At 51.1% G+C, this 21,399-nt stretch overlaps 10 protein-coding genes across 10 annotated transcripts; 4 read left to right on the top strand and 6 right to left on the bottom strand.

Moving 5' to 3' along the window:
• Positions 1-42: 42 nt before the first annotated feature.
• CONPUDRAFT_110880 (uncharacterized protein) lies at positions 43-3,347 on the bottom strand. The gene is made up of 10 exons (XM_007775226.1): positions 3,206-3,347; positions 3,110-3,146; positions 3,032-3,058; positions 2,677-2,976; positions 2,322-2,620; positions 2,060-2,268; positions 1,939-2,009; positions 1,780-1,890; positions 1,692-1,732; positions 43-1,637 (listed from the first exon to the last, which is right to left on the bottom strand). The coding sequence occupies exons 1-10, from the start codon at positions 3,325-3,327 to the stop codon at positions 383-385; spliced, it is 2,472 nt and encodes an 823-aa protein (XP_007773416.1). The 5' UTR covers positions 3,328-3,347; the 3' UTR covers positions 43-382.
• Positions 3,348-3,521: 174 nt separating this feature from the next.
• CONPUDRAFT_64576 (uncharacterized protein) lies at positions 3,522-5,714 on the top strand (the record flags this gene model as incomplete). The annotated part of the gene is made up of 6 exons (XM_007775153.1): positions 3,522-3,643; positions 3,703-3,915; positions 3,972-4,405; positions 4,456-4,800; positions 4,866-5,247; positions 5,306-5,714. 6 exons carry the CDS (start codon positions 3,522-3,524, stop codon positions 5,712-5,714), a joined length of 1,905 nt encoding a protein of 634 aa, XP_007773343.1.
• A 21-nt stretch (positions 5,715-5,735) lies between these two features.
• CONPUDRAFT_110873 (60S ribosomal protein L5) lies at positions 5,736-7,174 on the bottom strand. Its single transcript, XM_007775225.1, has 6 exons — positions 7,127-7,174; positions 6,910-6,997; positions 6,817-6,859; positions 6,607-6,767; positions 6,194-6,560; positions 5,736-6,142 (listed from the first exon to the last, which is right to left on the bottom strand). Exons 2-6 carry the CDS (start codon positions 6,995-6,997, stop codon positions 5,881-5,883), a joined length of 921 nt encoding a protein of 306 aa, XP_007773415.1. The 5' UTR covers positions 7,127-7,174; the 3' UTR covers positions 5,736-5,880.
• A 75-nt stretch (positions 7,175-7,249) lies between these two features.
• Positions 7,250-8,255, top strand: CONPUDRAFT_130560 (RNA-binding domain-containing protein). The gene is made up of 4 exons (XM_007775224.1): positions 7,250-7,628; positions 7,681-7,805; positions 7,855-7,921; positions 7,972-8,255. Exons 1-4 carry the CDS (start codon positions 7,307-7,309, stop codon positions 8,103-8,105), a joined length of 648 nt encoding a protein of 215 aa, XP_007773414.1. The 5' UTR covers positions 7,250-7,306; the 3' UTR covers positions 8,106-8,255.
• Positions 8,256-8,946: 691 nt separating this feature from the next.
• On the top strand, positions 8,947-11,230 carry CONPUDRAFT_64275 (DUF1716-domain-containing protein; the record flags this gene model as incomplete). The annotated part of the gene is made up of 8 exons (XM_007775130.1): positions 8,947-9,273; positions 9,354-9,460; positions 9,521-9,873; positions 9,924-10,147; positions 10,210-10,358; positions 10,409-10,544; positions 10,612-10,971; positions 11,027-11,230. Coding segments are annotated over 8 exons (1,860 nt in total), but the record flags the coding sequence as incomplete, so codon positions are not given.
• A 208-nt stretch (positions 11,231-11,438) lies between these two features.
• CONPUDRAFT_158177 (WD40 repeat-like protein) lies at positions 11,439-13,241 on the bottom strand (the record flags this gene model as incomplete). The annotated part of the gene is made up of 5 exons (XM_007775223.1): positions 11,439-11,599; positions 11,661-11,841; positions 11,903-12,214; positions 12,269-12,862; positions 12,927-13,241. 5 exons carry the CDS (start codon positions 13,239-13,241, stop codon positions 11,439-11,441), a joined length of 1,563 nt encoding a protein of 520 aa, XP_007773413.1.
• A 268-nt stretch (positions 13,242-13,509) lies between these two features.
• CONPUDRAFT_64095 (translationally controlled tumor-associated) lies at positions 13,510-14,293 on the top strand (the record flags this gene model as incomplete). Its single annotated transcript, XM_007775121.1, has 6 exons — positions 13,510-13,568; positions 13,624-13,697; positions 13,754-13,884; positions 13,948-14,070; positions 14,124-14,193; positions 14,247-14,293. The coding sequence occupies 6 exons, from the start codon at positions 13,510-13,512 to the stop codon at positions 14,291-14,293; spliced, it is 504 nt and encodes a 167-aa protein (XP_007773311.1).
• A 133-nt stretch (positions 14,294-14,426) lies between these two features.
• Positions 14,427-16,245, bottom strand: CONPUDRAFT_168731 (disulfide isomerase; the record flags this gene model as incomplete). The annotated part of the gene is made up of 4 exons (XM_007775222.1): positions 14,427-14,832; positions 14,883-15,839; positions 15,893-16,030; positions 16,087-16,245. Coding segments are annotated over 4 exons (1,546 nt in total), but the record flags the coding sequence as incomplete, so codon positions are not given.
• A 556-nt stretch (positions 16,246-16,801) lies between these two features.
• On the bottom strand, positions 16,802-18,103 carry CONPUDRAFT_92856 (uncharacterized protein; the record flags this gene model as incomplete). The annotated part of the gene is made up of 3 exons (XM_007775221.1): positions 16,802-16,941; positions 17,000-17,800; positions 17,854-18,103. 3 exons carry the CDS (start codon positions 18,101-18,103, stop codon positions 16,802-16,804), a joined length of 1,191 nt encoding a protein of 396 aa, XP_007773411.1.
• A 295-nt stretch (positions 18,104-18,398) lies between these two features.
• On the bottom strand, positions 18,399-20,972 carry CONPUDRAFT_92855 (uncharacterized protein; the record flags this gene model as incomplete). Its single annotated transcript, XM_007775220.1, has 8 exons — positions 18,399-18,480; positions 18,554-19,721; positions 19,783-20,036; positions 20,088-20,129; positions 20,187-20,229; positions 20,280-20,420; positions 20,476-20,819; positions 20,878-20,972. 8 exons carry the CDS (start codon positions 20,970-20,972, stop codon positions 18,399-18,401), a joined length of 2,169 nt encoding a protein of 722 aa, XP_007773410.1.
• Positions 20,973-21,399: the final 427 nt, after the last annotated feature.

Raw genomic sequence — 21,399 nt, 5'->3', positions numbered from 1 at the left:
ACGAAGCCCCCGGAAAAGGCAATTTCGCTTGGAAGGATTTTGCGCATATGTAGGTAGTAATTGAACGTTGAACGTTTGAACGTCGGATACAGATGCTGCGATGCAGGATCACATTGTTATATCACACCCCATTAGCGCTGTAGCCTGGCCAATAGTCGATACAACATAACAAACCAGAAAGAAACCAAAAGAAAACTGTTAATACATAGGCCTATAAAGCGTCACGATACCAATGTCGAGTGCATGTACTCTATGCATGCGATAGTATAAATGTATGTACAACCAAGCTAACGTGCTAGGGCATAAGCCAATCGATCAGTGAATGTCTATACCCTACTCAGTTTTGCATCTAACCATGTCTAAGCCAACCTTAGCGCTGCGCCTAAGTATTTGTGCCCGGAGCACCTTTGATCTGGTTGACAAGCGTCTCCCAATAATTCCAGTCCGAACCATCCCCAGCGTTGAATAAGCTGGTCTCTGTGCCCACAGATGGAGCGGTACTGCCCACCCATCCAGAAAAGTCTGCTCCGCCCCAAGAAAGGGCTGGGATACCTGTCTGGCCTTCGACGGGGCCTCCAGCAAAAGTATTGCACCAGTTGTCCAGCAGCGACTGCGCGGATGATTCCTCTTCACCGCTCGGGCTGCTCGTACCAGCAGGTGACCCAAGGGATCCTCCGTCAGCGGAATGTTGCAGTCGCTGAATGACTGGGACATGAGCAACTTGACTTCCATAAGTAGATGGAGACATTTGGGGAGAACTGTTTGAACCAGGGGTTTCCGGGAGCATGAGAGGTAAAGGAGGCTTGGACATGAAGTTGCCAGATACCGCCGAGTTATCTGTGGTGGGGCTAGTCACCTCCGCCGGTGGAGGATGGCTATCCGCGAGCTCAGATGCTTTGCTTTTGAGGAATTCGATGGTTCGTAGCTCTCTACGAGTTGTCTCGTCCATTTCTCGTAAGCCATCGTGTTCCTCTAGGAAACTGTCCAGAATATTATGCATAATTTCCGAGTCTTTGCCATGAGGATCTAGGACTAGGTAGATCCCGCTGATCATGGCAGTCTGGAACTCTCGATAAGCGTTACTTAGAGAATCTCGCGTCTCCTTGGGTTGTGTTTCTCGAAACTTGCGCCTGATGTTGTAATCCTTCATGGCAGATTCGAAGCACGCCTTTCGGGATCGGTAGTAACGGTCTGAACTCAGCCGACGAAGCAGGTATGGTCGATGTAAGCTGATACGGACGAACAACACCTCGGTGATGAGCAGGAATCGATGGACAGGTAGGAACTTCATGCTTTGATCGAGGGCCGTGTTCGGTTCGAGGGAGTAATGAGGTGGGAGATTGTGTATAAACTTTTGTAGGTCTTCGTCCAAGGCGAGAACGTCTGAGTAATGATTTGGCATCCTCACTTGCTGAAAGTGGTGGACCATACGACCAATGATGCTGGCTAGATTGTGCCGTAAAATGACATACGTCATCAACGTTGGGGTTGAAAGCGGTGGTGGGTTGCGAATTTGAGACAAGGGGCAGTCCTCTTCCACGTTCAGAGGAGGGAGCGTGCAAGTATAGTCATCCTGTATGGCAAAAGGCCGACCAAGTACGAGCGCGTATGAGCGGTCCGCGTGATAAAGATATGACCTAGAAATTTTAACTTAATTTATCGCACTATTGAGATTCTTATCAGACTCATACCATATTCGACGCCGTTCCTCTACCTGCGCGGGATCCATGGACTTCACAAACATTCAGCACCGGTCTTTTGACCCATTCAGCAACTTACCGAAGGGGAGGCATCTCTGTGCAAACCAAGAGCCTGTGCAGTTCTCACTGCCGCACCTAACTGACTCCAGCATTCGGTTATTCTTCTATCAAATGTCAAGAAGCGTGCGCTCTATGACAAATTGAGGAGGCATCAATATTGATTATATGATAGACATACCAATAAGCGTGTTAATACGAGTTCCAGCGAGTCGGGTTGGATAGCAGCCGCGATGAGCAACGATCGCCGAGCTAAGGTGTCTTGGTCAAAATCAGAGATGTTGAGCATTCTCTACACTTACAAGACCAATAATATCTTAAAGAGGTAAGCCGTCGGGTGCGAGCATCCCCGGCCAAGTGCTCTGGGGCAAGACGCACAGATATCGCTAAAACAACGAACAAAAGTGGTAGGAAACGCGCGTCGTTGGGGTTCGCACCAACGCCGTTGGCAATCAAGGAAGTGTATGCAGATCGGAAATCCTGTTCTGATATTGGATACCGAGTCCAGTTTCTGGTAATTGCTGCATCAGAGAAACTACCTTGTCATAAAACGAGATTGCACACATGGACGTGAAGTAATGATCAATGAGAGCGTCGGAGAATCTTTGAGGAGGCAGTTCTTGCAACAGTTCAGAGATTTTATGGGGCGAAAGGCCGCATTCTTGAACAAGGCTCTTCAGATTGTCGGCAGCAGATGGCTCGGAATCCTGTCGGACGCTCTCAATGATCGAAGGCGGAGCAATACTGTTCTTCGGATCAACATTGAGTGTTCCGTTCTGCTGAGAAGAGCCGGCGGGGTGACTGGCACCACTCTTTGACTCTCTTTGTTCATGAGATGTACTAGCAACCACAACATTTGCCAGCTGATGATGTAGCTTGAGTCAGAGCAGAAAGTACGCAAGGTTGACAGATGATTTACTTGCTCCAGTACGGACGCCGGTGCAACGCTCCCGGAGGCGCTGTTACCGTACCACTTTCCACTTTGGAAGGTACCACCACTAGGGTCCTGTTCATCTGCTACAGAGCGATTGTCCTCGTCACCCTCTGAAGAGGCTCTGTTGCGACTGGACACGCTTTGAGCACCGTTCACTTGGTGAAAGTATTGAGGCAGAGCGAGTTCGATGATGTGCTCGAGGCGAGCCAGACGAACGCTGAGATCCTGATCGGTTTTACCCGGCGTATAGGCCTTGCAGAGTTCTGGAACTTTGCGTGCGATACACTAGGTTGCACCGTCAACGTGAATACCCCGCAACGTATGGATTAGATGTGCTAACATGGGAGCATGGTATCTGGCGGTCACACTGGGAAGATACAATCAGCCGAAGTGCGTTCGAATGACAGGTCAAACCAACCTTTTGTTTACGGCGATGGCATTCTCCGCACGAAAAACTGATAACTGGTGTTGAGGGGCGTCTGTCAACTACACACAAATACATACGTGACTGTACCTGACTCTTGTGCGAGCTTTCTTCCCATGTCTGCCGTCACTGTCATCATCATCTGTCTTCCTTCTCTTGAGAGAAGCGGTATCGTCCGCAGGGGAGGACGGGTGGGGAGTACCTTTTGCCATGCGTAGCGCGGTGAAGTGAGTTGTCGGACGACAAGATGAGGAGACCTCCTCTGACTCGCTCACACAACCGGCCCGAAGCGATCCACGTGCGACCTCATTCACATATAAGGAATTTCTATGTTAGTCAGCCAGACCACTCTGGTCACGCGCTTCCTGTGACCGTGTTTCACCTTCTCCTATTCTTCGCAACATAGATGGGAGACGAATCTTGGAAAGAAACCAAGCTTACTCTCGAAAGACCCTATAAAGACGAAGATGGCCAGTGCATCCCTTCCTTACTTGACATCGATTTGCAAGGCAATCCTGTTTATGAACTGTATGCCATTTTATAAAGTTTAAAATTGCATGATTCAGTGTGCCCTCCCAACTCCACAGGGAAGTAAATCCGACGCGTCTTACAGGACAGAACATAGCACGTATATTTGCTGAGCGAGGATACGAATTTCTTCACCATCGTGCTGCAGGCATAGTTGACCCTGCTCAGGATGACGACCAGAGCGATGGCAAGGAGGAAGAGGAAGCTTCCAATCATATCATGACTGCAGAAGAACTCTACAAGATGCGAATGGAACTCGCTCCTCATCTATAGTGAGATAAAATTTCTCATCTGTTGATTCCTATACAAGCTTAACATAAGCAATTAGCGTCGCATTGGGAGAGATGACACACGCAAGAGACTTACTAGCTTTGCTGCTATCTTCCTCCCCAATACCCACAGGTCCATTACCCCAATCTACACAACCTCAGCCTGCAGCCCCCACCACCCTGCCACCTTCTGCTTTGACCCACAGTACTGTCTCAAAACCTGGTCCGTTACCCTCTGTCGAGGCTTACAATTCTCAGTTATCAATTGGCGGCAAGGATGAGGCTCTACGCAAGGCAGCATCTTCGTTCAAACATGCATCCGAAAGTCTGGAACGCGGCCGGCAAAATTCAGAACAATATTGGTCTAATGCTCTCAAAATTCGCAGGGCAAATTGGGGTTTGATACCTGCTCCCCTTCCATTTGGCGCCAATACAGGCAGAGGCGCTGACCGTACGTCGAAAGACTTCCTGGTTTCATTTGGACTTGAGGAATGTATGGCTTCGACCTGCTGACTTTTTGTAACCGACTTACCCAGTGTACAGCCCCGTCCCATTTTCGCAGAAGAGCCATAGCCTTTATGTCTTCGGAAGCTGACTATCAGGAGTTGTCGTTCCCCAGTTCCAGTCATACCCGGATGCAAGTATCACTTCATACGACAAGTTCAGCCGGAGAGAAAAAGGTTTCGCGAAGCACTGTCCTATTTTCAGACAACAAATCCATTGAGTCTTCACTGGAAGCAGCCCAGCGGGAGGTATTCGAAGAAGAGATCTTCTCAGCCATTACACAAGAAGCCAGCAATCTACCAACGACGGCAGCCCGCGTCTCCGAACGCCTCATTGCCATTGATGCTGCTCAAGGGATAGAACTTCGTTTCACTCTGGTAACAGGTGCCTTCCTATGCTTGTGTTTGAGCATGAAATGACTCTTTTGGAGGTTGATTCTGAAGACATAGAGCAAACTGGCACCACGAAGTCCGAAGATGAGCTTTCTGCGGCGACATGCGACCTCATATCATCAGTTCTACAAGCTCAACTTCTAGCTGCACACAGCCATCGCAAACAACATCGTATCGGACTGACTCACCTGAATCGTCCTATGACGAAGCGTCCTACCGTGCTCCAACCCATCATTGACTTCCTTCAGTATCAGGTTTTCTGCGACAGAGTCTATGGCGAACTGGCCAAATTGCAGAAGGCTCTGACCAGAGCTGGGATTCCCGTCGCCCTTCGGTTCGAACCTATTGGCGAGAGCGGTGCCCAACTAATTGAGCAGGTCCTTGTCGAAGCTGGACAACAAAGGGTAGGGGGTGAAGCCATCCTTCGGATCGACCAGAGGTAGGATTTATTATTTTTTAACATCCTTGGTGTCGCGAGATTGACCAAATGTTCACAGGCAGACATTACGGTTCACTTTTCTCTCCCCATCAACATTAACTTCTCACCTACCTCTTGCCACTCTCCCCATTGCCTCAATACCTCAGCTCACTCAGCTCCTGATGGATGAAGTTGAGAAATTCCTGCTGAACAAGATGTGCGATGCAGGGACACAGGCGTCTGAAAGCGTCAATGGAACATGGTTTGTGGATCCTGTCAGCGGTAAGACCGTTGGTCGATGGGATGGATGTATCTTGTACGTTTTCAAGCAGCCCGCTAGTTTTACTAGCCTAATTGTATGTTTAGGTACTTCCGTGTGTTCTTTGGCTCAGATCTTACAGTCCAATCGACTGCGGTTAGATTGGATAAAGTCTCAGGGACACAAACCACTGGCACTGACACATACAAGAGCGACACATCTTCATTAGTGTCATGGCTTCACAGTGTAGTGGAGAACTCCATAACCCAAAGCTAATGGCATTATCATCGTTCACACAAAGCAGAGTAGAAAGCGTATGCATCATAGATTGGTTGTATAATAACCTAGTTTTAGTTGATGCATGAAAGGTAAAAGCATGCGAGGGTTTAGAGCGTCTACTCTTCATCCTCATCCTCGTCCATCGCTCCACCGGTGGCCTGGAAAGCCTCGATTTTAGCCTGGATGGCGGCCTTGCGCTCCTCATACGTGCGTCTCGGCGTCTTGTGCTTGAGGGATTCCGCCTTCCAGTCCGTCGTCTTGTCTGTAGGCTTGAAGGAAGGATCTTCACGAATAGCGGCATATGCGTTGGTGTAGATCTCCTCCATGTCATCCGAGCCAACGCCATCGGCAAGGTAAGAAGCAAACTGCTTCTTAAAGCTAATCGCCTATCAGCTTTGTTACGCTGAGATTAGATAGCCCATATCCTACCGCTCGTCATCTTCCTCCTCCAACGATTCCATGTACTCAGCGATGTGGCCACCGAAGATGTACTTTTTCAGGACCTCAGCGTCAAGCTCCTTGGACTCTGGGTCATAGCCAGGGAAACGCTTTTCAGAATGGGGGATGAAGAGGCCACCATCGCTGGCGCCCTTCATTGCACCGAACACACGGTGTCCGGTGGAGGTGCGTTTGAGACCGACATCAAGGTAACATTTGAAGGGGCGTGGGGCATCTTCATCATCCAGCTCCTCGGTGAGCTGAAGGGTGCCATCAGGTTCGGCAACACCCTCATACTTATCGGCGAGACCAAGCTTGGCCAGAGCCCGACGAGCGCACAGGAGACCAGTGGCGTAAGCTGGCCCGATGTCAGTTATTATCTTCAGGCAGAACAGACGACATACCGGCAGTCCAGTTGGTCAAGCCGTGGTTGATGCCGTATCGAGGGAGCTCTGTCGAGCGCGCGGCACAGAGGACGAAATCACCCTGGAGGCGGGCGTAGATGATTTGACAAGTAACGGCCTTGTTCGAGAAGCGTACAACTAGACGGTACTTGGGCGCATTGCTAGACCAAATCTTAATAAAATGCTATTGTGCCAAAGATGCGAACACACTATTTGTTCTTAGCCTGTGTGACCAGGCGTTTGCGGGCATAGTCTGCATAATATGAGGTCCGGTCAGTCAAGAGGCGACTAAGTGCGACTCACAGTCGGTTTTTCCCTCCCTGCGGCGGCGGTACTTCACTTGAAAGCGAGAGAAGTAAGCATCTGACTTGACCTTCTTCACGAACGGCATCTAAAGGACGAGGAAGCCATCCATTCAGTGTGTGAGCAATCCACTGGCAAAATGACATCGTATCGGCACAGGAAGCGTCTATGTGGACCATAGTTTCGTCCTTGTGCGATACAAACGTGTCGGGCTTACCTTGAGGAGTCTTGAACGGCGTTGACGGCGTTGACCACACCACAGGGGATCTAACTTTTGGTGTTGTATTTACGGTTGTTGATTTCATCATCCGCTAACGCCCTTGCCTTATTAGGCGACGCACCCTTTCTCAACCACCCACGACCAGCGGCTGTGTTACTGAACTCCTTGTCTAAGACCATGGACTCCAACAATTACTACCAGCAGTACAACAACACGCAGCAACAGGCTCACGATGTCAACCCGTACCATCAGCCCTATCAAGGACCCATGTACCCCGCGGCTGGCTCCTCGTCCTCTCACAACGCGCCTGTACCTGCAAATGCCTACGAGTACGATGTTGGCATCCTTGCGCAGCAAAGTGTTTATGTTCCTGGTGCCGCCATAGATAAGCGTGGCGGATCTGGCGGTAAGCTTGCTAAAGGTGGTAAAAGAACTACTGTTCTACGCAAAGGCGGCGGAAAGGTCTGGGAAGATCAGACGTTGCTGGAATGGAATTCTTGTGAGTTTAACAACGAGTTCTCACATCCCTTCATTCATTCCTTTGCTTTCAGCATGGTTCAGGCTCTTCGTTGGTGATCTAAGCAACGATGTCTCGGACGATGTCCTTGCAAATGCATTCAATCAGTATACATCATTCCAGAAAGCAAGGGTAATTCGTGACAGGCTGAGTCAGAAGGTGAGTTTGATTCGCGAGCTATTGTATCGGTTCTGACCGTAATTCATAGGCCAAGTACGGTTTCGTTGCCTTCTCTGACCCGGAAGACTTCCTGAAGGCATGGAAGGAAATGGATGGTTTGTGGTCTCCAGTTGATATCTTTCTCTATACTAATTACATGCTTAAGGCAAATACGTGGGTAACCGTCCCGTCAAATTGAAGAAAGCTGATGACAATGCAATCCGCCCGGTCGAGATTGGGCATCGCAAGGCCAAGCAGTTGGAGAGGGAGTTGAAGAAGAACAGACATAAGCCCTACTAGGCTCGAGATTGGTATGCTTGTTACTATGTGCTTATTAATCTATGACTACCGCCGACGGATAGACTGCCATCCCCAACGGGTGTGAAGTGGAAGTAGCCGTACAAACCTTGTAATAAACTCTTGTTGCTTACCAATGCTAATCAACTTAACTTCCATCGCTGAAGCTTTGAAGGTTCGTCCAGACCATCCATCGAGGCGCTCTAATTCTGACAAAGTCATGTATTCGTGAGACTGAGCATGACGTCAATACGAATAGCGGTATGGCGCTGTATCATTCTGATATCCTTTTTTTGGCTTTACCTTTAGAACGGTAAGCCTTGGCACTGTTACTGCGGCGCACTCAAGAGTACTGCTTAATGATGCAATGCTCTATGATAAACGCATTTATCAATGTTCTGGACGAGGCGTGCACCTAGTATGCCTTTGCGCAACTGGTCACTCGTCATCTCCATACGATGCTGTTGCCGGTGGATGCAAGGCGGCGTCGTCTACATAGGGTAAATCTTCCGAACTAACAGTATTGTGAACGAAGTACATGCATATGATAATAAGATTCTTGATAATGGGTCCACTTTCGACAGATCTAGACGAGATCTACTCGTATGTGCGTAGATCACATGATGTAACATGCAAGCACGTATAGCGCGCGCTTGGGAAGTCGACATCTTACCCACTAGGATTCTGGACTTCGGTGCAGTAAACACTAGCATCCGCTACCTACCAACACCTAAAATTCATCAAAGCCCTTCGCAATGAACATTGATGATCTTTTCAAAGTATTCAGTCTCCTACAAATCCACGTTTGAGCGCTAATCGTCTGTAGGTGCCAAAACTCCCCGCTGGTGGCAAGCGGAAGCTACCAAACCACCCAACACCTGAGATGCTCAAGAAGATGAGGCTGGACGGCAACGGCGACATACACAACGACTCTGATATTCGCAAATCTGACAGCTCGTCGCAACTGCACAGTCATAAGTCGCGGCGCGCGACAGTGGAAGACGAAGCTGAGGATAGCATGGACACTGATATGGACACGAGTTTCGCGCCGGGTGGAGACGCAGACTACTTTGCGGAAGAGGATGAGGAAGGACGCTTCTACGGAGGTGGGCTTACAGCTGAGCAGAAGCAGATTCTCAGCATCTTTGAGAGTGCGGAAGGTACGGACGGCGTGCAGGACGACGTGAGTACCTCCCTTCCTTTCGTCCGGATGATCATCTGCTCTCGGAACGCGCTCAATGGACACTGAAGCCAGAGGAGCTCTCGATAACGAGTGTACGGCGGACACTTCTCCGCTTTGAGCGCGCTGCGAACAAGAACCAAGACCAGCGGTCGAAGTACCCGGACGACCCAACAAAGTGCGCTTCTTCCTGATCATCAACTGAAGCGTGCGTCGTGACCATCCCTCTGCTGCATAGGTTCATCGACTCGGAGGCAGACCTTGACGCAGCCATCAAAGCTCTGCTTCCCCTCGCGCAGGCCCCTGTTCTCGCCTACCCCGAGCTCATCAACTCGGGTGCGGTGGCCAAACTCATAGGCTTAATGAGTCATGAGAACGCTGATATCGTGATTGACGTCGTGGAGGTAATCCACGAACTCACCGATGAAGACGTTGGCGACGAGGAAAACGACCAAGAAGAGTCCCAGGCGGCACTCAAGCTGCTCATAGAAGCACTCGTAGATAATTCCACTTTGGAGCTCCTGGTAGACAATTTCTCGAGATTGAACGAGGATGAGGAGTCAGACCGGCAGGGTGTTTTCCATATTCTTGGTACGCTTTCACGGTCCTAAACTACAAAACCTCAGTCTCATTCGCACTAGGTGTATTTGAGAACGTTCTCGGCTTTAACCCAGACCTCTCGACTGCATTTGTTTCTCAAACGAAGATTATGGACTGGCTTCTGACTCGTGTACAGGCGAAGAAACAAGACGAGAACAGAGGATATGCTGCCGAACTCCTATCAATTCTGCTGCAAAATAATGTGCCAAACAGGATGGAGCTAGGCAAGAAAGATGGAGTTGAGATCATCCTGAAAGTGCTCTCGGTACATCAGACACTTCCTATAAATCTGTGGTCTTTGTCGCTCACATACTTTTCTTGTAACAGCAATTCCGGAAGATGGACCCGAGGGACGCAGACGAGGCCGAATTCATGGAGAATCTGTTTGACGCGCTATGTTCTGCCCTCGCCGAGCCAAGAATCAAGTCCCTTTTCCTTGAGAGCGAGGGAGTTGACCTCATGGTTCTCATAATGAAGTCTGTGGTTTTCCATCTCCACGGCGCGCTATAATTGATGGTCCTCATAGGGAAAAGATGCAGGCGCAGTCTCGAGCTATCAAAACCCTTGACTACGCAACGTCTGGAACAACTGGGACGGAGGTTTGCATGACATTCGTTGAGGCGTATGGGCTGAAAACCCTGTTTTCGGCCTTCATGGGCAAGGTAAGCCCCTGTCACATCTTGTACACATTTCTCCCGAGAAACAGACCTACTAACCTGTTTTCAATAGAAGTCAAAGAAGCAAAAGGCCAACACCGCCCCAGGCTCCGAAGACATATCTCACATTCTCGGCGTCATCTCGTCGTTACTCTCGAATCTCCCCTCCGACACTCCAGCACGTATTCGCCTCCTCGCCAAGTTCGTCGAGAATGGTTACGAGAAGGTCGACCGTGTCCTTGAGATCCGCGACACGGCTCGTTCTCAGTTGCGCGCCATTGAGCGTGAGATTGAGCGCGAGCGGAAAGACCTAGGCGCGGAGGAACTAGAGGAGATGGAGGATGTATGGTACCTTCGCCGGCTAGACGGAGGTCTGTTCGTTCTCCAGACAGTTGACTATATCCTCGCATGGGTAGCTATGGAAGATGATGGTGTACGTACCTCCAGCTGTGATGTTTTGCCAATAATTCACAATTATGCACAAATAGATCCGGGCACACATGACACAGATGCTTGGACGTAAGAGCCAGTCGTTGAAAGATATTGTCGAAAGTTTGCGCATATATCGCGACAATCTCGACGAAGCACCGTCGCAGCAGACAAATAGTGAAGGTAGGGTAGATCAGCCTGCCGAGGAACTATCACAAAAGGAAATATTAGTGAACCTCATCGCGTTTCTTGAGGGCTGTTAGTTGCTACATTGATGAACAACGTCGATAATATATAACTTCTACTTACGATAGAATGATTGTAATGTAATATGATGACTGGAGCGGCGATCAGGCGTGCCCGTTGTCAGAGTGTTGTTCATGGGATACGTCAGTCCAGGAGCATCCATGCAACTTTTATACATGTGGAATAGACGATCCTCGCAGTACATCGCTATTCCGTCCACGAATGCTATGAAACGGCAAGAGCGGCAGATGCAAAGACCATGTCAAGCGCTCCTCGAGTTTTTCGCAACTCTTTTTGGAACCTCAACTCGGCTTGCACTTTTTTACGGAGACGCACAAAAAGAGTATCTATAAGAGGGGATTGGCCGAGTACAGGCTCATACATCTCTGGAGAGAAACATTCTCAGTAATCGGTTAAGGCAGCCACGCAGTAAGAGGAGAAACGGACCAATGACGAGCGATGCAACATCACAGACGAGCTCGCCAAATCGCGGGTCAGCGACGTGTTTAAGGAGTAGACGTAAGATGGGCTCAAGCAGAACATCGTCACGCCCTGCAAGCGCGCTTCGGAGGCCGTCGCGGTGCACGAGTTCCTGAATGAGCGCGAAAGACGTTGTGGGAGGAACATCCTACGCGTAATGTGCCATCAGAAGGGAGTCCATGGGCCAGAAGGACACGGCTGAAACCAACCTTACGCAGAACGGCATCAAGCGCCGCCGAATATTTGAAGCCCTTGAGCAGCCGGTCATAGTCACGAAGACGCTTCCGTCGGCGACTTTCTATGCGTAGTTCATCTTGATCTCCAACCGCTTTTGACTTGATCTTCTTAGTTGAAAGGCCCTGACCGAGGGTTGGGAGGGCGCCATCGATAAAGGTGTCGAACGTCCCAGCTTTGAGAGCAGAAGCGAGCGTGCCATCCTCAGTACCATTCGCTTTTGTATGCCGCCGACGAACGGACAATGTACCATCTGACATCCCTGCCGCTATGAGGGTATCGTCGGGCTGAAGGGGCATTCAGATGACAAAAACGTGAGCAGAACGGTGCAGCATACGCACAGATACGGCCAGACAGAGAAGAGGGGCGGGATATCGCATAGTGTGCACAACTTTATACGATGAAACGTCGTACACTTTTACCATCTGGTCAAGGCCAGCTGTGAGGAGCCTTGTCGCGTGTTGACTGAAGGCGAGACTAGTAACAGTCTTCTGGTGGTTGGAGAACGCGCGTATGCAGCGACCACCGCCTACAAGGTCCCATACACGGACGATAGGGCCGGCAGCGGAGAGTGCAACGGTACCGGAGGGGAACATGGCGGTCTGCTCTACGGGAGCTGCATCGGAGGAGCTGCCGCCCATGAGCATCTCGCACTGGCCGGTGCGGGAGTCGAATAGACGGGTCGTCGCGTCATATGATCCTGTGAGGATGAGATGTGGGTTGTGAGGAGCGACCTGGCCAGAGCGGACGTAGTCCGTGTGTGCAGAAAAGGTGAGAAGGGCGGCTTGGGAGGGAACGTCCCAGAGTTTGACGGTGGTGTCGTCTGAACAGGAAAGAGCTTGTGTAGAATCAAGAGGGGAGAAAGCCGCGACGTGAACAGGCTGCTTGTGGGAGTCAAGAGTGCGGAGGATAGCACGGGAATTTACGTCGAATATCTGGAGTGAGTACAGACGGTGAGAGGGACGTGGTTCTCGGGCAGGGACGAAAGGATGCTCATACCTGCACGAGACCTGTATCATCTGCGGCAATAAGAAGCTTTCCATCGTTGCGGATGGATGCGCTGCGAGCGATGTCCTTGAAGCGGGAGATGGTCTTTGTAAGCTTGTTCGTGCGGGGAGCATATATCTGCACGCGGGTGGCTGCAGTGACGGCATAACGATGTGGTTTTGAGGGACAGAAATGGACGGACGTGACTGGGGCGTACTCCTTGATGAAGACGGGGTGGCGGAACTGGCGCCAGTGACGGGACTCGGGCGAGTGCTTTGCAGCAGCGGGTCGGGCGTGTCGCTGGACGAGCACGGGCTGGTAGTCCATCGCTATTGCTAGCCGTGGCCACAAAAAGTTGATTCCACCTTTGATCGTAAACTTGTAAGTAATAGGCACCGAATCCGTGTTCCGCCCCGATTTATTACTTAATATATAATATTGACGCGGGTGATAAGATGATCGATCGCAATTTTATGCGACCAGTACCGATAAATCTAGTTATAACTGCATCTCCTACCGCAGACCTCAGCCCAACTTTTACTCCTCGCTCTCGAACTCCTCTCCCCTCCCCCCTGAATAACATTCGCCGTTCACAATGCTTCTCTACGAAGACGCCATCTCCGGCGACGAGCTTTTCTCCGATGCCTTCCCCGTGTACGTCCTCGCATATCCGCTCGTCTGCGAAGCCCAGGCTTACCCTGGCACACAGAAAAGAAGTCGACAACATCGTCTACGAGGTTGACTGCCGCACCATCACCATCTCTGCAGACAACGTCGACATTGGTCAGTTTCTTCCGGCAAACATCTTATCTCCAGCGCGATCCTCAATATTTCGTCAGGCGCCAACCCCTCCGCTGAGGAGGCTGAGGAGTCTCTCGAGGAGGGCGCCAAGACCGTCATCGACGTTGTCCATGCCTTCCGTCTCCAGCAAACTTCGTTTGACAAGAAAAGCTTCCTCTCCTACCTCAAAGTATACCTCCTACTTGTCGTTCCGAAACGTGCCTAACCCACTCTTCCTGATCCGTACATTCAGGGCTACATGAAAACCGTCAAAACCAAGCTCGCGGAGACCAACCCTGATCGTGTTGAGGCATTTGAAAAGGGTGCCCAAACGTATGCCAAGAAAATTGTTGCCAACTTCAAGGACTTCGATTTCGTCAGTCTTCTGTTTTCATTTTCTTGAAACTTGCTCTCATACCTTTATATCAGTACATTGGCGAGGGCATGAACCCAGACGGCATGGTTGCTCTGCTCAACTACCGGGAGGATGGTGTCACTCGTCAGTGTTTTCGCCACCCTTCATTTACCGCAATTACTCACCACAGCACTTAGCCTATTTCACTTTCTGGAAGGACGGTCTGAAAGAGACCAAACAGTAAAACCGTGCTGTACTTGTGTACTTGTACCGATTAGATCGAGATCACCTCGTGTGGTTTATGATTTTCTATTTACGATCTCGGGGGTTGGTGTCAACGCTCTAATCAATTCTAGGGATGGTTGACTTATCAAGCACGGCAATGGAAGATTCGAAAGAACTATCATTAGTCGGAAGGTGACAAACATGAACTGCCCAAGCTGGCAAAATGCAAATATATGTGATATAAGTTATAGTACATGTTCCGCTTTTTAGAGCTCGTCATGGCCTTCCAAGACGACCTGTTCACCGCCAGCAGGGGGGACAACCTCCGGCTCAGGAGCCTCCTTGGTCTCGGTCTCAGTCTCGGTCTTAACGGGAGGGATATCAAACTTGTTCTTTGCGCTCTCCTCAACGAACGCGATGAGGCTCTCAAGTGACCGGTCGCCATCGTAGTCAAGGAATTCTTTGGAGCCGGCGGGCTTGAACTTGAGAGTAGGGAAGCTGGAGATACGGAACGGAACCGAGGGAGGGATGTCGTTCTCGGTAGCCTCCATCTTGGCACTGAAAGGCGGTCAGCACGCTGGAGAAACCATAACGACCAGAAAACTTACATGACGACACTGTCCTTGACACTCTCAAAGTGATCACCAAGCGAATCCCAGATAGGCTTCAGGCGCTTGCAATGACCGCACCAGGTTGCGTAGAACTCAACAAAGACATCCTTGGAATCATCGAAGACGACCTGTTCAAACTCCTTGCTAACGAGAGTATACACGCTCTCATCCTGTGTCTCGGGGATGGGCTGGCTCTTGAGCTCGGGAGTGAGGTTCCCAGCGAGGAAGTCCTCGACCATCTCGTCGATCTTGGTCTGACGAATATCCTTGGACTGGTCGTACGGGTACTTGAACTGTTTCGATAGGTCCTGGATGACAAACGCAGGCCACTTGGGCTCAGCAAGGTTGAGGGCCTTGGCGTGGTCGGCGAACTTGGTGGCGTCGATCCAAACGAAGTTAACCTTGCCACGGTAGTTGGTGGCGACAGGGCGGACAATGTCAAGGTAATCGTTCTTCTTCTCGTCAGCGGGGTCGACGAAAAGGTATGCGAGCGGAAGACCACTCTCGGCGTAGGTGGCATAGTTCTCCCCGCTGACCTCATCGAGCGTGGGGATCTTGTACTCGTTGATCCAGTCCTCAATCTTGTCGACCGTGACGTGGGCGGCAGGGTAGGGGTAACCGACCTTGGGTTCATCAAACGAGCGGTAAAGGACTAGGGCGGGGGGATGGATGCCGTTGGCCTCGGCAACAGCAGGGTCGGTAGAGATACCGAAGAGGTAGTCATCACGATGCTTCTCAGCAGCCTTGCTGAACTCGGGTGCAGGGGCACCCGTGGTTGAGGGAAGGTAGGCTACGACGACAACTTTGTCAGCCGTCTTGAACTCATCGTGCTTCTCAGCAGTGACGTCTGACACGGCAGGAAGCGACTGCTTGATCATGTAGCTAACAATGCCATCGGCTTTGCGAGGGCCAGTGTAGGGAGAGTCAGACCCATTCTTGAAGACCTTCAGTGTGCTGGAAGTAGAGAATTCAGCGAGGAGCACTATAACACTGACAAAAAAACTCACGGGTAGCCCTGAACACCGTGGGCCTGGCAAAGGTCAGCCTGGTCGACACAGTCCACCTTGGCGAGCTTAACGCCGTGCTCCTTGAGAGCAGTTGCGGCCTCCTCGTAATGAGGGGCGAGTGCCTTGCAGTGCCCACACCTGTTAAATGGTGTTAGACGCGAAATTTTAAGGCTATAAGACTACGTGTCACGTACCAAGGAGCGAAGAACTCGACGAGGATGAGAGGCTCCGGGTCGACGGCGTCGGTGAAAGTGGTCGAAGTGAGAGAAACGACGTCGGACTCAGCCTCTGCTGCAACGAGGGCAGAGAAGGCGATAGCGGAGGCGGCCGAGGCAACTTTGGAGAAACGCATGGTGGGCAGAAGCTAAAGAGACGGGAGACGCGACTCGCCCATCTTTATAAAGCGCCCGGAAAGTGTCTACGTGTCAGCTATCATTTCTCCCGTACCTTGCCCGTTCCTAGGCACTCTCGCAACATTAATTCAGTTACAATTGCCAGCTAGCATTCTACTTATATTCACTTCATTGCGCTTACTTATTCATCGGGCATCTAGTACATGTTACAGCGGCGCCACCGACTTGTTGTAAAGTTAGATTAGCCGTCCAAGAGTGCAAAGGTAAAATCTATTAATATTTATGTCCATTAAACAATATTCTTGTCTGCTAGGCTATATCACGGGACGAATGATTAGGAAAGGACTTGTTGACGTCGAGGTCTCCCAAACCAAGGGAAACTGCATACGTGTATAGCAACGCTCAGTGTTAGTAACAACACGTCCATCACGACAAGCCCCTGGTAATCCTCGGGTCAGACACCGGCCGGTCCACATGACGGCCCACCACCTCAGTTCCGCCACAGCGCCCAAATCCCATCTTGATGCAGTCAGCCGTGACTATTATCATGTTGGACCTAGAGTTGCGAAAGGTCATAATCGCTGCCACGCTGCCGCCCGCCCCCATACCGCTTCACCTCCGGTGTAAACTTGCGGGGAGGAGGAAAGTCACTTGTGGGAAACGTGTGCGTACCTGATTGCGGAGGAGGCGACGGAACTACAGGGGCCATCAGTGAGCTACATCATGATACATTATATGCTATTAGACCACTCACTCTTGCGCGTCGGCGCCGGAGGCTTCACGATGCCGTTCGTCCGGCCATTAGAGGCCGGGCTCTCTGTCGCCGTATTCTCTGGGACAATCTGTGACCTCTGACTGGGCGGACGGCGCGGCAGGGCTGACGGAGGTGGAGCCGGCGTTCGCGAAGGAGGTGAAGGCGCTGAAGGTGCCTGTTCGACTTCCGACAAGGCGCGAACGCGAGCAGGATGTGCAGGTGCTCCTCCACCGATGGGTGGTTTTCGTGCGGGAGCAGGGGGTACACTGCGCGTAGGCGATCCGCCAGCAGCGATCGATGACGGTCGCGCCGGTGGAGGTGGAGCTACCTTTCCTGTATGTGACGAAGCTACAGGGGGTTTTCGAGGCGGGGGAGTCGGCGCGGGAGAGCTGCCTCTAGCTGGTGGTGCTGGTGGGATTGCTCTAACAGCCACGGGTGGTGCTGATACTGCAGGTGATGCACTCCGAGCAGGAGGAACAGGTCGTGCAGGAGGTGTAGGCGCTGATACTGCCGGCGATGGTGTCCGAGCCGGTGGTGGTGGGGCGCGCGCTGGAGGGACGGGGGGCGAGGCTGTACGACCCGGAGGTTGCAATCGCGATGGCACAGCAGGCGCAGTTGGATGGGCCGGTGAGCTCCGCGAGGGTAACAATGGGGCTGCTCTGGCTGGGGGAGTAGGCGCAACATGTGACAACGAAGCTAGCTTAGGAGGGCCTCGAGTTGGAGGAGGTGGAGCGCTGGGGGTAGCTGAAGGCGCATCTCGCTTCGGTACGGAGGGCGGTTTGCCAAGATTGGGAGCTTTTGCTGCAAGACGTATATCATGAGTCACACCAGTGATGGATGTGGATGATGCATACCAAGGCCGCTCTGTCCAGCGGGCTTGAGCTTAGGCATCCCCCCGGCGAAGAGGCCACCTAGCTGAGGAGGGCCTGCACCGTGACCTGGTAACGGGGCTCCACCTGCCCCCCCTCCTATGCTCCTGCCTCCACCACCACCACCGCCTCCACTGGGTTTAGTATCAATCGCAGGAGCACTGCGATCATTCGTTTCTGCCTTCTTGAGTCTCTTGCCTGCCTGTATTTGTTTGAGCAAGTCTGAAGAGGCCATCACTGTTGTAGGGTGAGCATGTAGTCCGGAGAGTACAAGTAACGCCACAACTTCCCCTTATTACTGAGTATAAACATCGGTAAACATGTAAGTATTAGTACCCCTGTCAAGTAGAAGTTCAAACTCCCGCATCTTCAAGGTTTGGGTACTACCGGGCGAACGACACCCTGAGCACCAGTAAAACAATGCCACTCTCAAAATGAATGTACTAATTAAACTGTGCTGGTACGAAGACCAAGAGCAAAGGAATCCACGAAGCATTAAGCATTACTCGTACTCTAGTCAAAACAGAGGCTCATGGCGAGCTCTCATGGGCGTCTCCTAACCTTCTCTCCGGGTTCGGCTTGACTAAGGTAGATACTGAAGCAAGTGTCGTACTATTAGGGAGGGTCGCACTGTTAGCAAATGTCAGCATTCGATCATAATCACCTCGTACCGCCCGTGACTGACCTGGCTGACTGGAAATCACTCTCCCTGCCGAGACTGTCGCCCTTGTGGGAGTGCCCTGTTGGGCGTGGGCGAGGACCCTTCAATCGCCGCGATCCAATGTGCGATGGTGACAGCTGAATGTCTAACGAGATTCCAGGGTCAACGGGACTTTGATCCTCCACAATGACCGAATCTCGCTCTAGATGAGTCAATGAAGGCAGTCGCTGCAGCAAAATGCGTCGCGAACTTCGACGGTCGGGACGTGCTGTTGGCTTTACATCCCTTGTTCGCCAGTATGAACTTGGTGCGTACGGATGCGAGGACTCTGAAGTTGCGGATCGGACGGTTGAATCGTGGGACAACGATCCATGTTGCTCTGCTTCAGGGCCTATTACCCCCACATATCTCTCTTCAGAAGAAGCGCATGCAGAATGGGCCGATTCCGTCTCAGTAGTAGTTTGATGGTGGAAACGTCTGCCGTGGTGAGAGCTTCCCGAAGTCCGCCAGGTCGTATGAGCGCGGTGGACCAAGGAGCCCAGCGTTCGTTTGGAGGAGTCAGATTTCCGTGCGTCGGGCTCAAAGCGAACAGATGTCGCAGAGACAGGCGACTTAAAGAACATGGATGTTGCGGGGGAAACAAGCAGGCCATGATAAAGGGGGCCAGGACGTACAAGCCTTGCGAGCGTTTTGTCGCGTTGCCACTGCCTTGCATATTCATCTTGCTGTAGTAGGAGATGCTGTACTGTGGGTGGTGCTTGAGGTCGAGGTTGCATGAGGGACCTCGCACTGGGTGGACCGTATGTGAAGAACGACAGTTCCTGCATTCCGCCAGTGACGGACAACGGCGGAACATAAGCGGATGCAGCAGGAGCGCTGAACAGGTGCGGAAGCGTTGGTCGCTTTGAACGCTTAGCAACCTGGATGATAGCTTGTCGAGTGCTCTGATTCTCCAGTGCTTCGGAGGTACTAATGCTAGGAGTGCTGGGAGATGACATAGAGGAATGGGACGACGCATTGCGGTAGGAACGATATGATCTTGTAGCGAATGGATGATTTGGGATGTAAGAGTCTAAATCAACCTTCGACGCCTTGAGAGTTATCGTGGGAGTAGCTCCACCTGGAAGACTGAGCGACGACATTGATATTTCCTCTCCTGTAACAATTGCTGGCTGATTGCCATTGAAAGCAACTAGAGGATTCATGATGGCCGTCAGCTCATTAAATTAACAAAAAGCGTGAGCTCCACTCACGGAGAACGACGAGCGAGCCCAGACTCAGCGGTACGTCTTCGCCAACCACTCCGACATAGCTGGCCATTGGAACAACAACGAGAAGGTCAAAAACAAGCAAGGCTAGTGCGCGAGCGAATCTGATGTCTGGTATGGCCTGGATCCTATGCCCAAACTCAAGAAACGAAGGTGCAATCAGGGTAAATACGCGAAGGATCACAACCAGTTCAATGCACATGTACAAGACTGATGTTGTCAGAGCAATAGGAAAGTTGCTGAGCAAACAGGTCTGAGCAAAAACAATACACCACGAAATGCTCACATACCGCGTTCTATAGCAGACGTTGACCCCCAGTTGGGAAACAAATCTTCCGAAAGAGCCATTTGAGTCACGAGTAAAATAGGAAAGCAATGTCGTCACGCACTGGAGTGAGCCTGTGCTAATCGAATACAGGATGAACACAAAAACTACGCCAAAATATTAGTGATCAAGGTATAGATGTGTACGAGAAACTTACTCATTCCGACCCAACCACTGCCCCACAACAGCCACGCTTCCCATTTTGAAGCACCAAGGGAGCGCATTTCCATAGAAATCACAATCAACCCCACCAGCCTCGCGCAAGCAAAAGAGATCCCAGACCAAGCGACCACAAACGCTGAAGCATGAGATGATTGTCAATATACCAAGACAGATGTCTATGGCTTGCTTACCACATGCAGAGGAGCCACCATTCGAGCCAAAAGTGAGAAGGGTAGAAAACTGTGCCAGAGAACCGAAAGCAATACAAATGGATAAAAGCAAGACCAACAGCCGGTGGGCGTCTGGAAGGAGTATTGAACTTGATGTATCATCTGCAGCGAGTTGGAGATTTTGTTGGGAGGGCTTTTCTAGAGAACAAATGATCCCGCCCATCCCACGACGCCGCTTTGACCGCGCGAGACCGCGAAAGAAACGTGAACATCGGCGACCCAAATTTGAGAACACATGAGAAGTGATAATACATCGAGTGCTGTATAAGAAAGCCCAGCCCAAGAAAAAGGCAGCAATTTGGCGGCTAGATATACTTCGGGTTAATCATCGTATATGAGAGTGTAGGAGGTAAATGCACGAACTAGTCTGGATGAGTATGCAGTTCGGCAGAAGAGGATCCCGCCCCTTGTCCTAAGTTTATTACTGCTCCGCCACTGTGACTCGGACCGGATGGCATTGCCTCCCAGCTACCGTGGTCAAGAGCCCGAAAGTCGTCACAAATTAGAAGCGAGTCCAGCTCAAAAAGAAAACACAGATAGGAAACAAGAGAAATGAGGACCAGCCCCTTCAACGAAGAAGAAAGATAGAAAAGGAGGAGAGGAAGGGACGGGTGCGTGACGACAGCAGCTATAGCTGGCTAAGTCAATAACGCTAATCAAGATTTGCCTGTCTCATGTTGCACCGCCCAGCTACGCAACCAGTGCAGTCCTCCATCATTCGTTGCGGCAAAGCCAGCGAACCTGACAAGCCAAAAAAGGATGTATTGACATATTGCCACTATTTTGATCGCCCCGTTCTGGTGTTGATCATCCTCACACTGACGTTAGGCCCGGAAATACAGCCTTGACCTAGCTTGACCTGAGGCCTGATAGTATATGTTAGGT

The sequence above is a fragment of the Coniophora puteana genome (genome assembly GCF_000271625.1).
Source record: "Coniophora puteana RWD-64-598 SS2 unplaced genomic scaffold CONPUscaffold_14, whole genome shotgun sequence".
Taxonomy (NCBI): domain Eukaryota; kingdom Fungi; phylum Basidiomycota; class Agaricomycetes; order Boletales; family Coniophoraceae; genus Coniophora; species Coniophora puteana.
Note: the sequence above shows the minus strand (reverse complement) of the source record. Positions and strands in the feature narration are given on the sequence as shown.

Coding starts and splice junctions, on each gene's coding strand:
- CONPUDRAFT_110880 (XM_007775226.1), bottom strand. CDS start 3,327: ATGGCAAAAGGTACTCCCCACCCGTCCTCCCCTGCGGACGATACCGCT. Junction 2,621..2,676: donor CGGCGTCCGTACTGGAGCAA/GTAAATCATCTG, acceptor CTACATCATCAG/CTGGCAAATGTTGTGGTTGC. Junction 1,733..1,779: donor ACAGAGATGCCTCCCCTTCG/GTAAGTTGCTGA, acceptor ATGTTTGTGAAG/TCCATGGATCCCGCGCAGGT.
- CONPUDRAFT_110873 (XM_007775225.1), bottom strand. CDS start 6,997: ATGCCGTTCGTGAAGAAGGTCAAGTCAGATGCTTACTTCTCTCGCTTT. Junction 6,561..6,606: donor CTTGACCAACTGGACTGCCG/GTATGTCGTCTG, acceptor ACATCGGGCCAG/CTTACGCCACTGGTCTCCTG. Junction 6,143..6,193: donor GAGGAGGAAGATGACGAGCG/GTAGGATATGGG, acceptor ATAGGCGATTAG/CTTTAAGAAGCAGTTTGCTT.
- CONPUDRAFT_130560 (XM_007775224.1), top strand. CDS start 7,307: ATGGACTCCAACAATTACTACCAGCAGTACAACAACACGCAGCAACAG. Junction 7,806..7,854: donor GTGACAGGCTGAGTCAGAAG/GTGAGTTTGATT, acceptor CGTAATTCATAG/GCCAAGTACGGTTTCGTTGC. Junction 7,922..7,971: donor GGCATGGAAGGAAATGGATG/GTTTGTGGTCTC, acceptor TACATGCTTAAG/GCAAATACGTGGGTAACCGT.